General features: G+C 40.0%; 1 protein-coding gene across 1 annotated transcript in view; it reads left to right on the top strand.

Moving 5' to 3' along the window:
- The first annotated feature begins 206 nt into the window (after positions 1-206).
- The window catches only part of RSPO3 (R-spondin 3), an 88,145-nt gene continuing 71,653 nt past the window's right edge, over positions 207-16,698 (top strand). The window contains exon 1 of the mRNA XM_028116996.2: positions 207-303. Coding sequence (XP_027972797.1) covers positions 207-303 — 97 coding nt within the window. The remainder of the gene's footprint in view (positions 304-16,698) is intronic.

Genomic DNA, 16,698 nt, shown 5'->3' with positions numbered 1-16,698 from the left:
CAATTTGAAAGTACAATAGTTGGTTTCCCTGCACCCGACCCGCTTCGTTTGCCATCCCAGCACGCCTATCGGATCTGACTGGAGAAGTTGTCCGCAGCTTGCGGTCTCCCTCCCTATACGCCTAACACCTACCTATACTTCTAAAACATTTATTATAATTAACAAAAGAAAAAGGAGAAAAGGAAGGGAAACATTACTGGGTTACTATGCACTTGCGACTGATTTCTTGGTTTTTTATCATTTTGAACTTTATGGAATACATCGGCAGCCAAAACGCCTCCCGGGGAAGGCGCCAGCGAAGAAGTAAGTGCAGGGTTTTTTACACGTTGGCTCCCTCCCGCCGCGTTCACCTGTCGGGTCTCTTTGCCTGTCCGGAGTCGGTTCCCAGCGTCAGCGGTCCTCCCGCCCTGCACCCCACGCCTCCGAGGGGAGGTAATAGTTCAGGCTCCGGTATTGACGGCGTCTTTCACGCCTTCCTCCACGCGCCCCTCTCTTGCTCGGCATCCTCGCGGGTGCCAAAGCGGGAGGACTGGGCGTTAACGTGGCTCCCGCCCCCTTGTTACTTCAGGTTCGAGGAAGAGTTTGGGTTTTCTTTAGACAAGCTCTAGGTATTTGTGCTTTCCTTCCGTCACTGGGACGGGGGCCTGGAGCCCCTGGCATCCTAGACACCCAGCCCGCGAGATGTCCCTGACCACTGAGTAAGCGCCGGGGCGGGGAGGTGGGGGGGGGGGAGGTGCGGCCGCGGCGCCGAGTCACCTCGCTCGGGTTGCGAATTGCTCGCGGGCCAGCCGGGGAGCCAGGGAGCGAGCGCCTGCGCGGCCGCCCCCCGCAACCACGCACGAATGGAGCAGAAAGGCACGCGGGGCGCTCAAGGTTCGGGTGTCTACGCGCTTGCAGAGCCGCTCGCGATCCCACTCCGGGGAGGGTCTAAGGACTGCCGAGCCCGCCGCTGGGAGCCTGAGCTGCCGCCCTTCCAGTTACGATCTTGCCTGTCACGCGTGAGCGCTTGTACCGTTTCAGGCTCTTTCAGGGGTCCCTTGGGGCAGACACAGACAGAGGGTGGGGTTCCCCCTCAGGACTCAGGCTCCCCATCTCACTGCCCCTTATCCTGACTCCTGTCACTTGGAAGGTTGGCTTGTGAAGTCGTCTCAAAACAGTGCCCTCGCTGGGACTGAACGGGTGGGTACCCCAGGGCACCCTCAACCCGGGTTGGTCTGTCTGAAAGGTGGCGTCTTCCAGAGATGAGGAGACAGGCGCGAGAATGGCACCTCTCCCTGCTCCCGGGTAGCCTGGCGCGTCGTGGGGAGTCCATTCGCGAATAGCAGGGCTGCGGGCGACCCTGGCTCCAGCGCGGGGGACGCTGGCGGGGTCACGGAGGGAAAACCCTTCCCGGAGCTCGCGGGGCGCAGAGAACGAGGCTACTGCCGTGGCGCCTCAGACCGCCGCCGCCGGGGAGCCAGTGACGCTTGGCGGCGACGGGTCCCGCGCGCGGACCCCCTCTCGGAGCGCCGGCCAGCGAAGGCCCTCGGGGCGGGCGCGGGTGCAGCTGCGGGGACACAGCCCAGGCTTGTGTGAGGTGGAGATCTAGTGATCGCTTCTCTGACGCTGTTTGTCTCTGCCCTGTCCCTGGACGTGAGGGTCCCCTGAAAGCTCCCTTTGTGCCACTAGCCTCGGGCAGACAAGGTCTGATTCACCTGAAAATTGCCTTTAAAAATCGTAGCTGGGCCCAAGCGCCAGGGGCTCCGGCTAGGTCTCACCACCTCTGGGACCGCGTAGCAAGGGGCAGGAGGGCCCAAGCTAAACATGTCGGGGCACCCGATTTACTCTTCTTGGCCTCTGCACGGTTTGTGTTCTTCGTAACTCCTCCATCCACCCTTTCACTCAAGCCGCGCGGCCGCCTCACGGAAGGAGCGGCCTGGGGCTTGAGCCTTGCCCTTGCGCCCTGGTGGTCCCTGTCTCCTCGCCTTGCCGGTCCGCCGACACTTCATCTCAGGTGGGTGGGGCGACGGATGCCGGGGCCAAGGGCAGTCTCTTGCTTTACATTGCTCTGACTCACTACTTCCCTCACCCCACCGAGGACCCCAGGGCCTGAAGCTACACAAGTGCTGGGGCGGGACAGGGTCCTGAGCATCAGTGTAGAGGTGCCTCCGATTGCAGTTTGGGGGCCCCTGTTTTTGAAGGAAGACACGGGAAAGAAACCTGGCCATCTACTGGTTCCCACCTCCCCCAGCTGACCGCCGAGAACAACCGTGCAGGAAGCTGCCCGGTGATGCTGCCCCAAGGCTGCGGGGACCAACGGGTGGCGCACCTCTAGGTTCATACTCCGGAGAAATCGCAGGCAAAAGGCGAACTGCTTTTCGACCGGCCTTAATCGTCTCAAGGCCAAGTCGGAGGCGCCCTCTGGTTGTGCAGCGGGGGGTGAGAGAGGGAGTGGGTGGCATTGGGTTAAAATTCCAATTATTCTGTGAGAGTGGGGCTGGGAGAGAGCTTCCGTAGCAAGGGATGCTCCTTGCTGCTTCGCCCTTGAGTCGGCCTTTGCGGCTGGGTTTGCTGGTACACTCCTGGGAGAGGGGCGACCCCTTGCGTCCTCCGAGGAGACAGACCCAGGCTCTTGGCAGGTGCAGTATGGCCTTTGGAGAATGGGGGAGGAGTGGAGGGTAAGGAGAGATCTTTATGAAATGTCTAGAAACTCAAGGCCAAATTGCATGTGCACATGCTTTTTTTTTTTTGGAAATTTCTGAAAGAAACGTATAAGAACTTTTTCCTCCAATGAGGTCTAGGAAAAAAATTAATGAAAGATAAGGTATTTTAGAAAAAAGCCGTCTTTACTTTTTCCTAAAAGAGACAACTAATGTGAAAATTTAAGAGTATCCCTTTTGGCCTGTAGTTAAATAGCTTCACTTTTCTAAGCTTTTAAAATACAAGAGGTAGAAAATTAAGGTGTAAGAACTTTTTTCAAAGTTTTTTTAAGTGGTCTCTTGAATGTTTTAGTAGAAAAGTTTCTTGCCAAAAGAAAAAAAAAGACATTTGCTTGTAGTGTTCAATATTGTCAAGTCTAAGGAATCATGGCTAATCCTCAGGGTGTAGCAGATAAAGCCACAGTAGTATTGTCCTGTTCTCCTGAAACAACTGCTATACCAATTGTCCCTACGTTGTGAAAACTAGTGATCTTATAAAAGAAAGAGCATTTTAAACATAAATTTTGTACCTTAAAAAATACCAGTGGAGTTATGGGTGAGTAAATACACAATAACTTTTTTACCTATTTGGGTTCATATACAGCTCCTAGAGATTACTAAGTTGAATTTATTTAAGATAAAAATGAAATGCAGCCCTTATTCAAAATTCCCTAACCAGCAGTGTTTTCAGAGGCAAGGTTTGGACTTTAAGTACAGTGTTGAATCAAGAACCCCAAATCCAGTTTTTAACTCATTTCCAGCTCAGTCTTTGCAACTAGTACAGTCAGGTTCTGAATTCCGGGTTATCTGCTAATAAAAGTAAAGATCATATTTGCCATGATGATAATAAGCACAATACCTTACTATTGCACTGCATTTCCCTTGAATTATACACTCAGACTCCTAAGTAGTAACTTGAGGTGCAGGTATTAATATTCCCATTTTACAGAGAAAGAATTTCAATAACAGAAGCTAAGTAACTTATACAAAGCTATACAGCTGGTAGGTAGAGCTTGTGTCCTGCTATTTACACTACCTGCTGATCCAGGTCACAGAGAAGATGTCAGTTATGTTAAAGTAATAAGTCTGTTGGTCTCCAGACCATCATTTATCCACTTTGTTTGGAAAATAAGCTGTTCTGGTTGACTGGAAATTTTTGAACTGATATTTATATTATTATACATTAGTAGCCAATGTCAAAGAATTAAATATCTGGTAATAACAGTAATAATGAATAGCAATAGTGAAGCTTGCTAAATATAGTAACATTATATGATTATTCAGAAGACATTGTAGGATCATATTATTCCAGGAGATTATTGTTAGAAACATCAGATGTCTTTGTAGTATCCTTTTTATTTGATGCCATCTATTAATTGGGTTTTAATTGTCTAGATTCTAGATACACGCAAGTTTTGAAAAACCATTGTGTGTATACTAATGACAAAGCTCCCTTTGCACAATCTGTGAAACTTTTAAAAAATCATTCATAAATATGTCTGAAATAAAGGATTAAGAATACAAGGAAAATAATTTTAATGGTAATAAAATAAAACCATCTTATCGGAATATACTGGTCATTGCTCACGACACTGTTTCAGATATTGAGCCATTATTTGAGATTCTGATATACTCTTGGTAATTACACTGCCAATTCTGGTAAATAACAAGTTAACCATAAGATAGAAAAATTTTTCATTCTACTGTGCATTTTGTAATATTAATTCTGAGTGGAAGTATGGTTTGGAGATTGGCTACAATGCATTTTCTTACCTGTCTACTTTAGTTACCAGTCTACTTTGTTTTTGAAAGAAACATTGTTTAGGGGTGTCTGGGTGGCTCATTTGTTAAGCGTCTGCCTTCAGCTCAGGTTATGATCCCAGAGTCCTGGGATCGAGTCCCACATCAGGCTCTCTGCTCAGCGGAGAGCTTGCTTCGCCCTCTCCCACTCCCCCTGCTTGTGTTCCCTCTCTCGCTGTGTCTCTCTCTGTCAAATAAATAAAATCTTTTAAAAAAAAAGAAACATTTAATAAATAGGAGACATGAGTAAAATTTGCTAACGAAAGCATATTCTGCAACATATCATGTGATATCTGTATGAATTAAAGTCACAAATTTAAACTCTTAGGCAGTAATGTCAGTATCTAAATATAAGCAAAAGATTTATTTTTGTAAATTCTAATATATTCACTAGTACACTATCAGAGTTATTTCTTAAAATATGCTTTTGTTATACTATTTTAATTCTTTGTTTATTACTTAAATAGAAGATTTTACTTAGAACATTAAGGATGATAATTTTTAAATATTGTCTTTTTAATCCCAAATTATTCCATCTAAAGTAATTGAGAATATAAGAATGAGTGTGAAATTGATTTATTGTTCCTCTAAACATGAAAAATGAACAGTATTTCAACTTATAAGTAGATAAATTTTGCTAAATCATTTCTCTGTTAAATATTTACCCAGAATTTAATATTCTACAAATTAGGTCCTCAGAAAGCAATGAATAGAAATTACAACATGTAGTTACATTTGATTTTCAAGTTATTATGGGGAAACCATACATACCACAATACTACAAAACAAATTTATTAGTCATCTGATCATTTTAAAATATTTAAATCTGGACAGAGATCCCCAGATTACTATTAAATATCTAAAAATATTTTCTAATTGCATGGTTAATCTTTTTTTAATGCAGTTATTCTTTTAAATTCTATGTAATGTTGGTCGTATATCATGTGGAATTATCAGAATGCTAAGCAGAGTTAAGACCAAATTGTCCCTCTGCAATTATAAGAATGAAGTATCAAAAAATAAGACTATTCTGCATATAGTGATTTCTTAAATCATCTTTCCCCGCTTTATCTAAATGTTTCATTTTGGATGTTGTCCTAACCTTTCTTCCTACTTCCCTGCTATCCACTCATCCCACCCCTCAAAAAATCCTTTTCCAAGTAGTGAATTCTTGAAATACCATCAGAGTGGGTATTATATTTCATGAAATGTAAGAATCAACTTTGGTTACCATTAGGAAAACATCATTCAGTTCTGAGAGCATGGTAAGGATCATGCAAGACAGTGTGTTGAAATTACGTGTTTTAGTTGGTTAGAACTATTTCTTCTCTGAACAGCACATGGTACACTGGCATGCTTTTGAGAATGATCATTTGAGAAGTGTTGCATCATAAATTATATAGATTTTTTTACCTTGCTTTTGATTTTGAGGAAAAATGTGGGTTACTTTCTTAATTGTGAATATTTTCTTCAGGTTTAAAATGATTGGATTATCTTAAATTTACCATCTGTTGGACAATCTAGTAAGTTTGAAATACTTTGCAGTTATACCTTAACAAAATTCATGAAGCGTAAAATATACATCTGTAAAAATTTACTGACCATTTTTTTTTTCTATTTAATCCTGCCCATCAGATCTTTCCATTCAGGAATATTACTAGCATTCTGCTTAAAGTACTTATCCAGCAACACTGAAAAGAATGGAATGTTCCATTCCCAAGGATTGTGGGGGTGCTGAGGATGCTTACTGTTTAAATGCCATTGAGTGCTATGAAATCCCATTTTCTGCTCCAAAGAGTTTTCAACAACATGAAACTTTTAAGCAAAATACCTACATTTTTTCACATTTGAAAATTTTGAATATTTTCAAAAATTCATTTTAAAAAATATGATTACAGGTGCCTCTTATCTGATAAGAGCATTTCTTCCTTATTTGTAATTTTGGCAAGAGACCTAGTTACCATCTGCAGTCACTAAAATTCTTCTGGAAGTTTTATAGAGAAAACTCAGTGGTACTAAAGAATATGATTGCCCAATTAAATATATATTTAATAGCTTTTAACTGTCATTATGTCTTATGCAAGAATCTAATCCAGTCTTCAAAATACTACCTTATTTTAGGGTTCCATCTGACCTTTAAGCATTTGACGAGTAGCAGGCATCATAAGTTCATGGTAGAGACTGAGACCTAAGATTCCATTAAGGGAGAATCCCCAGTGTCTGTTGGGAAAAAGTAGACTGAGAAGTAGAAGACCTGGGTTCCAGATCCAGCACGACTACTAATATTTGAATAATCCAGGCAAGTCCCTTTACCACACTAGGCTGCAATTCCTTATCTGTGAAATAAGGTAGTTGGTCAAAAATTTATGTCTAAGAGATTCCTGTAGTCTCTTCAACTTATCTTTTGGTCTGAAAACGTAAGTCCTGGCTATGACTTAAATAGTCATAGCTAAACAGTTCTTCTAAACTTAGTTGTCTTTTTCTACCAAGTTTAATGGATGAAGATTGAGAATGCAAACAAATATAAATATTCATTTATTATAAGGAAATGCATATAAAGATTAATTAATAAGCACCTTATCAAAGTAAAGATGGAATTAGTTATGATATTTGTCATTCTTCACAATATATCTAGTGCCCAAAAACCATAGCCATAGCATCAGTCGGCATACTCAGTCTTCAGCAGGTCCATTTTGTTCTTGGGCTTGGAGTCGCAAGGAGCTGGTTTGGAATCCAGCTAGAGAGATGCTGCAGAACCACTCCCCACCCCTGCCCCCCACAACCCATGGCAGGCTGTCAGAAGTGGCCTGTGCTAGTATGGAAGTGGCAATTGTGATGGCCCAGGTTTAAGATAATAAGGCCCTGTGTTATGATAGTAGTGACTGATTGAGCAAGGGTGTGTATAGAGCAGATAATTTATATGGATCAAATGTATGGGTCTTGGCAACTAACTGGATATGAAGGGAAAAGAGATGGAGAGACATATTTGGCACCAGACTTTGTAGTGTAAGGACTCAGATCTAGGTGAACAGAAAAGTAATGGAGATAAACAAAAAGATGGGAAAGTAAGAGAAGCAGACTTGGTAGGAAACTTATTTTTCTTTTGGGCTGTGTTTACGTTGAGGGCCAGTAGAGCATCTATTAACTCAGGATCAAAGTCTCAGAGTATCAGGGCTGAAGATAAGTATTTTGGAGTCCTATAAAGGGAATAGTTGAATGCATGAGATAAAATCTAGCGGTGCCATATTTATTGTTATTAAAAGTGTTCGCATAGCTGACATTGAGACTCTTACTGGTAGTATAAAATGAGATTAATAACATTAAGGTACTTTGTCTATATATATCATTCTCAACTGAAGCCCCTCATTTTTATAGTACTCTTTGTATTATATAAGAGAATGGTCACTGAGCTTCAATTTTAAGGTGTCAAATCATGCAACTAAGGATCATACTTAGAAATCCCCTCACCTGTGGAACTATATTACTTTGACACAGATCATAGGAAACTTGAAAAACTTTATGATAATGAAAGATACATTCCCCCTTTTTTTAAATCATTCCATTTGGATCTAGCATCTACTCATAACTGTGGCATTCTCCTTTCAAGCCGATTTCTCTACAAAGTGTGCTCTCTTACAAAAAGAGGTTCTGAGGATGGAATGGAACTTGAAGGAATCCAGTCCATCTGTACAGTGGGTGAATTACCTCTGCAACATCCCCACTAAGTAATTATCCAGCCCTAGTAACAGCTAGGCCCTACACCCTCTTTCTCCTCCAATTCAATAATGCCCTTCCGCATCAGAAGCAGGTAATATTTTCTAGTGTGTTTATTCTCCTCGTTATCTTATGAGCACTTGACATGGGCATGGGATTAGATTCAGTTACCTTAAAACATCTTTCTAGAATGAATACACAATAATGCAATGCACTATATTCACTCCCAAAAACTGTCCTCAGAAAACTAGCTGGTAAGCATATTTATAATTATACCCCAATACAAAGCACATTCCTGAGAGTAAGTGGTAAAGCAGCCCCCATTTTATAACCACATAATACAAACCACCACCACACAATATAAAATAACAGAATTTGTGAGATGCTTATTTTAGAATACTGTTTTTTTAACATATGCTTGATAAGTTGGTAAGAAGAAGAGAAGCTAGTTTCTCATTGTTATGTTCTTTTCTTATACAAAGGGACCTCACAGGTATGAACACGGTAATCTTGACAAAGGCTGTCATATAAGGAATGGCAGTATCAGTCACATTTTACTGATAAGAAAGAGATAAAAATGTTATGCCAAAATGTGTCTAAGTGCCTCCGAGCAAACTATAGTTTCATAGTTCTGAGGGCCACTGTTATATTCATATATATGTTATTTTACTACACATTTATATTTACTTGTTAAAGTAAGTGCCGAGATACTGATTATTATTTAAATAATTGCCATGCTTTAATCACCTGTGAGTGCTAGATCCTGTATTTGATGTTTTTATGCAAATGTTATCTCATCTAGTCCTCACAGTTACCATGTAAGGAAGGTGCCAATAGCCCCATGTTAGTCACCTGAGATCACTCAACAAAGATGTGGTGGGACCTGGGATTTCAGTCCAGGTTTGGCTCCAAAGCCAGTGTCCTTCCCTGATTTCTTCACATCTCCTCAACTACTGGGATTAGTACATGGGGCAGTCATAGGTGCATTTTCTCAAATCCCACCTCACCCTTTCTTTCCCTTACTCTCTCTTTGCTCATTCTTTCTTCCTCATCATTTAACAAACCACAAGTGTTTCCCAAACATTTACTATAGAGGTTGCTTCTGGTATTCTCGTACTTTCTCCCACTTTTTCTTTTTTTCTACCCCTTTGCTCTCTTTCCTTAAACTTACCCTATTGATGGTTTTTAAACGTAAGAAGTTGCTGATTTTTTTCCTTAGGAGCAATAGAATAGCACATTTTATATGAAATACTCCAAGATTATTCTTCTCATCTACCCTGCGCATATCCAAGAGAAGATTAACTTAGGCATGAGGATGTGGCAAAGTCTATAATTTTGCAGTTAAATATCAAAATCCTTCTGTGTAATTTACAACCACAATAGATATTTCACTGGCTAGTTTTTGTTTTCCAGAAAAGTTATCTTTATGGTGCTTCATAAAATCTGCTATTTATATTACTTTTACCATGAGTATTAACAGTAACCTTCATTCTAAATTCTTTCTTTATGGGCCTGGGTACAGTGATTTTCAACCCTGAATTCAAATTAGAATCACCTGGGGATCTTTAAAAAAAAGCTAGACTCCACCCTTCATCAAATGAAACAATCTCTGGATGAGGCCTGGACAACTATATTTTCAAAGGTAGTCCTGATGATTTTGCACCCAAGAGTGAGAACTACTATTAGACCCTTAATTCAAGAATAACTATTACAGCTGAGCAACTGTTAAAAACAATGCCAGTTTCATGGGGGTTAGACAGACAAAATGGACTTGTGTGAGGTGTGATAAGAGATGAGATATACGTCATCTGAGCAGATAGTAGTTCAAAATATAAAGTAGTCCGATAGCCTCATATTGTTTATCAATAGAGTATTGTTAAACTTGTGGCACTGACTAGTGCAGACAAGATTATCTGATAGAGAATTGTCTCAGCCAAAGAGTCTAAGAAAAGAGAGCAAAGTGCACACAGTAAGACATGATACTGAGTTTAACAGACACTGACTTCATAGGACAAGAACATTGCAGCTGGGTGAGGTACAGAGTGAGTGTGCTTGCTGCTGAACCCTTCCGTGGTTGAGTGAGGCAGTAAATGGATAGAAGATGGGGTATCAGCCATACCAAAATTTTTTCAAAGCTACTTAATGATAAACAACTGTTTTCATGTCTTAGTAGATAATTGGTAATGTGCCCTGGAGTACTCTTTGTTTTTAGAAAACTCGTAATGGTTAGAAAACTGCCTAACAAGAAATAAACATTCTTTTCTTTTATAGTTTCTACAATTCCTGACTAACTTCAGATTGACTACTGTTCATCAGTAAAACTACTATAAATAACATAGTTTTAACTCCATCTTAATGGGTTAAGTTTTGTGGTAGGTTGTTTATTCATGAACTTACTGCTTTTACTTCTCTCCTAATGTGCTCTTCTTTGAGTGGTTGTCTTCATTACATATCATTTATTATTCTTTTCTAGTCCATGAAGGATTTCCAAACCTTGTCATAAACCAGGGAAATCTCCATGTAAAAGTGAAGTGGAAGTCTGGGCTTCCTGTCAGACTTAATTCTGCTTGTTAAGGGGGCTCCTTGGGAGAATTTGGGTTCTAGTGAGTCACTAGGCCAAATCCCAATAACCACAATTGCCAAAAGTAATTAGACTGAGGAAAGCCAGGCTCCTTGGGAGGAAGGTCATCACAGCACGCTTGAGCCATTGCTCCGTGGTCAGACCTAGTTATTGTCCCTAAGGATTGGGAGCAATCATGAGTTATGGAGAGCAGGAAATCCACTAGAAAACAATGCTTTTCCACCAATTTTTTTTCTTCAATAGATTATTCACCCTAAGCAGGCAAGAGATAGAAATATGCCACTGGTATACATGTACAGGTCACGTCCCCATCATCTTATAAACCACTTTGTCTGCCTGCAGGGGTGCAAATGCACACATACAGAACTCCTGCTGTCTCCACTTGCAAGTTCTTCTCCTCCCTTCCTTAGTAGATAAAAAGAACCTAAGGAGTTTAGTCTAAGGCTTTGTAAAAGAGGTGTCTGATTAGGATGGGAAGGGAAGAGATCCTTGTAAACATCCTAATTTTTTAGATATAATATTACTGAAGTAACATTTGGAAATAAGAAAATTGTAGTACATTTCCAGGACAGGGGTTCTAAAACCTCCAGAGCTAGAAAAGGGCCAAGAGCTCACTTATGATTTCTTGTGCTAAAAAGAATACCATTTAGAAATGTGATGCTCTAAGGAGCTAAGGAGAAGTTATCAATAAGTGGCACTCTAATTTTAAACTTTCAACATGTTAGAAATTAGAAGATTGTTAAACCTTTTTATAGGAAAATATTCACAGAGCACAAATATATCTGTGCTTAATAACCTACGTGAAAGTCTGCCTTTGAAACTATTGGCATTGCATCAACCATCCAGAAAAGATACACTGTCTACTTCACGTGAGGATGCCACTGTTCACTGCCCTTAAGTGTGGTAAATTTCACATTCCTTTATAATTCAGAATAATTTCAGTATGTTTCAATATTCCTATGCCTGGATCACTAGCTCTTTTTGTTTAAACATGTGGATGGGTGATACTGTTTCTTTTAAATCCACAAAGAGGCGGGCAGTCGGATTCTTTTTCTGACCAGCCTTCTCTGGCAATTGGCAATCTCCAGGTAAGATTTGGCAAATGACCTCTTGCACTGTGCACACTGAAGAATTACAGTGACTTACAGTCAATATGATATTACCAATTTAGTGGCACTATATATTTGATTTTCTTTGGTCTTGAATTTGACCATGAGACAATCTAAGAATAGAAGAATTTAATTTTTGAAAACTAAGCAGCAAGACTGTAACCTCTAGGGGTGCCTGGGTGGCTCAGTCAGTTAAGCGTCTTCCTTCTGCTCAGGTCATGATCCCAGGTTCCTGGGATCAAGCCCCACTTTGCATTGGGCTCACTGCTCGGCAGGGAGCCTGCTTCTCCCCCTGCCCTTCCCCTCCCTGCTCATGCTCATTCTCTTTCTCTCTCTCTCTCAAATAAATAAATAAAATCTTTAAAAGAAAAAAGACTGTAACCTGTATTTACTTGTGTCACTACTTTTTGATGGCATGTCGTTTCTGTCATGAAATACAAAAGTTATAGACAAATGCTGCTTGGCCACAAACTATATGAGCACATATTGAGCTGCTGAAGATGTTTCTTACAGAATTCAGTTTTGCTTTTCCAATTGATAACCAACTTGTTGATCTAAGTCCAAAAGGACCTTCATTACTGTTTGGTAACAAGAGAAAAAGCCCACAGGTAGCATCCTCAGCCCCTCTGCCCTCCATTCACTTGGCCACCTCATGCCATCCTCAAGGTAACTCTTAAGGTAACTCTTAGCCCCTTCCACAAAGAAAGGGCAATCTCTCTTTCCTATAGCACATTTCCGAGACATCCACCCAGCTTTCCAATTCTGTCCAGAGCTTGATGTAGATCCAAGCTGTAAACAAAAATCAGGGGATTCCCTTGGAAGCCAGTTATCCTTGCAGGATCATGTTGATGCATAATTGCGCTTTCAAGGACCCAGCCCTGATTCATGTGTGTTTTCAGACTTGTGAGCATTATGTGTCCATACCTCAAAGTTTAATTTCTAATAGAGGAAAGGAGAGTTCCAGAAAAAGGAGCTCCCAGACATTTCAGGCTACTACTGCCATTTTCAGCACCCATGTGGACATCTCACTGACATTTCAGAAATTCATTAAAAACCACCTCTGAACTTAATATATTGCCCATACTATAAATGGAGAGCTTATAATCCCAGAAAGCTTTTTATAATAGCTTTTAACCAAACCACTTAATTAACAGGCTGAGGGGCAAAAGTGCTACTGTTCTTCAGGTAAGAACACATTTCAGATGGGACTTGCCAAGATTTTCCAGTGCAGGATATTTTCTCTACCCTTCCTAGCCCCAAAGCACTTCCTCAAATACTCTCCAAATTCCAAACCCATACTAAGATGAGTTGAACAGTCTTAATTTTGGAATCTTCCAAAGAAAAAATAAACACACAGACAGCTGAGTTAATTTATAAAACTGCTGCATTTATCTTGGCAGATTTCAGTTCTCTCCTGTCTAAGTTTTGCATGCTAACTCTCACTCAGCAATTCATGGAAGCAACAAGTCATTTCTATATATTAAGCACCTTGGGAGCCATTGAACAGAGTAAGTTTGGTGTTTCTTCACACCTCTTGTACAAGTTTCTTTTCTCATACACAATTTATTTACTGGGTCTCTGAAACTTAAATAATCCCTTTAAACCTGAAGCAAATGGAGGGTCATTTTTACAAGAGCAGTAAATGAAAGTGGCTGCTGAGATACTTAACTTGAATTGGTCTACACACTGAAGTACCTTTTTGTTAATACAAACCCTTCATATTCTAGCAAGTGGCTCCCTGAAATTCTAGGACTGCTTAAAATTATAGGACCAGGGACCAAGAATCTCCCCTCCCCCATGCCAGTTCCCTGCTCTTGGGAGTATGCCAGCAATTTTGCAGGATTCATTCTGACAACTGTTCTGGTGTAAATATTTAGAGAAATCCTTTCCATTAGAGATTAAACAAAGTGTAAGTAACTGTTCCTAAATGATAGATCTTATTAATGTTTGCAACAGCAGGCCTTATGCTATCTGATGCACAGATTCCAATACACTGGAAAAGACTAAGGGTAAAAGAATCAAGACAGAATTACATGTAACTGTACCTAATGTGAAGTGCAAAATATTATTTTAAATGATTGCTATGGGGACATGGCTTAATTTGCACAGAATGTAGGAGAAATGAGTTCATTTAAATTGAAAATAATAAAAATTTGCTACTGGTGTTCTAATAGTTTAAAAAAGATGGAGTGGCAGTGGTTACAGATCTCTTTATCAATATTTTCAAAAGCAGTTCCTACCTATTTCTCCATGTTCCCTCCAAAATAAAGTAATATATCTGAGATCCTATCTTATACAAGCTCTGGTTTCTATATTATTGTTTAAAGACTATTAAAAGGGATAATGGCTGGGCTCTGGTGCTTATATCAAATATCACTTGTTAAAATAGGGTGGTACCCTAGCCTCAAGGGGCCAAAGCTCCCCCATGTTCCACTTCTGCTCCTTCCTGTTTGCAAGGAATTTTCAGGTATTTATATGTACTAGGGGATAACACAGCTAAGTAATTTAAAGCATCAGAGTCTTCATTGACTGAATTTAAAATTAATTATACAGTATTAATGATTACTATGATACTTGACTAGAAAAGGTGCATATCCTTTGACTAATCATTGTTTCTCCCTGCCTTTGATAATTTAGGGCCTACACTAAAATCTAAAAAGCCTTGAATTTTAATTCACTTCCTTTATTGGTGTCACTATCTCAGATTTCTCATTAGAATAGGCAGTTTGCTTTCTTTATAGGAGTAGGATTTTTTTTCCCATAGAATTTTTTTCCCCCGTAGAAAAGCACTCTAGAAAAAAAGATGCTATGTAAATAATGTTATTAAAATATCTACAATGGGATTTTACTTTTCCTAGTTTTGCTTCAAATGTGTAATTACAATCATTCACTGCTGAGTCCTCACTTGAATCCCACTTGAATCCCAAATTTATCCACAATTTAGCAAAGAAAATAATAAAAAGAAATTTAAGGTAGAAGAAATGGAAACTTCATAAACTTAGTTGCAGAAGAATAACATCTTTCTATTTGCCTTTTTTGGATCCAGATCTTCTGGAGTTTGGACTATAGTTCAAGAAATCCCATGTTAGGGGCAGATGGATTGATTTCTAATAACCTTCTGCTGTATAATTTAGATAAACCATTTCTTTAGTCTGTGATTCCATTGTACCCACTATAAAATGGGACTCATAATCTTTTACTTATCTGAAAGCAAGAGACTGAGCTCAGAGTACCCCTAACAGGAAAATCAAAAAGTTCTTTCTTTTCCTTCTTGTAGCATGCTGTACCCTTAGATAGTTGTCAGTCACAACTTCAAGAATGTGGAGTTAGGGCTTCAATTCAAAAGCATGGGTTTCTCTTTATACTTTCATGGAGTTTTTTAGACCATATTTTTTTTAAATTTTTTATTGTTATGTTAATCACCATACATTACATCATTAGTTTTTGATGTAGTGTTCCATGATTCATTGTTTGTGCATAACACCCAGTGCTCCACACAGAATGTGCCCTCTTTAATACCCATCGCCAGGCTGACCCATCCCCCCACCCCTCTCCCCTCTAGGACGCTCAGTTTGTTTTTCAGAGTCCATCGTCTCTCATGGTTTGTCTCCCCCTCCGACTTACTCCCCTTCATTCTTCCCCTCCTGCTATCTTCTTCTTCTTTTTTTTTCTTTTTTTTTAAGATTTTATTTATTTATTTCAGAGAGAGAGAGAATGAGAGATAGAAAGCACGAGAGGGAAGAGGGTCAGAGGGAGAAGCAGACTCCCTGCTGAGCAGGAAGCCTGATGTGGGACTCCATCCCGGGACTCCAGGATCATGACCTGAGCCAAAGGCAGTCGCTTAACCAACTGAGCCACCCAGGCACCCTTCTTTTTTTTTTTCTTAACATATATTGCATTATTTGTTTCAGAAGTACAGATTCAACAGTCTTGCCTAATTCACAGCACTCACCATAGCACATACCCTCCCCAATGTCTATCACCCAGCCACCCCATCCCTCCCACCCCCCACCACTCCAGCAACCCTCAGTTTGTTTCCTGAGATTAAGAATTCCTCATATCAGTGAGGTCATATGATACATTAGACCATATTATTTTTTAAAGCTAACAAGTGAAAAATTCTTTTGGGAGAAAAATAGGAAAAATTGAAATTAAACTTAGTCCTAATTAAAGCAGTATCAATTCATTCAGCAGCGATTTATTGAACATTTAGTTTGTGCTAAGATTACAAAAGTGAGCAAAGCACACATTAAACCTGCTTTTGTGGCATGTCACAGTGGTTAAAGAAAGAACAGCTGAGCCTAGAATTAAATATTATTCGGCTGAAGATAAATCAGAGCTGTTAGGTACTTTTTCTAAGCTGTATAACATTAATTTTTAAGGCTTGTTTAAACAGAATTTGAAATTAATGAGATGGTTTACAAATGAGCCAATGCACACCCAGATTTTTCTCTAGAAAACAAGGATACCAGACAGCATGTGAGGATGAGGCAGGAAGGTGGAAGGAAGATCAACAGAAAACACTGGAATTTATTGGGCCTCCCAGTATTATCTTGTCTGAAAATTTATGACCAATGAATAAGAGTCATCATTTAGCATGACGTCTGTGACAATTATAGGAAGTATGCTATGCGTACTATAAACGTAGGTGGCATTGTTAGGTAAAGCTTGTAATGGAATGACATAGATTGGCTGAGCAATTTCCCTTTTCGGCACATTGACTAATTTCTATAGTTGAACTTTCATGCTAGTTCACTAACTGGAATTACTTTTACCAAACAAATATTAAAATATTGTGTGTTTAAAAATAGTACAT

This window comes from Eumetopias jubatus, unplaced genomic scaffold, assembly GCF_037043125.1.
Source record: "Eumetopias jubatus isolate StellerSeaLion01/CBP00866 unplaced genomic scaffold, mEumJub1_p1.0 scaffold_6, whole genome shotgun sequence".
NCBI lineage: Eukaryota > Metazoa > Chordata > Mammalia > Carnivora > Otariidae > Eumetopias > Eumetopias jubatus.
This window is presented reverse-complemented; position numbering and strand designations above follow the sequence as displayed.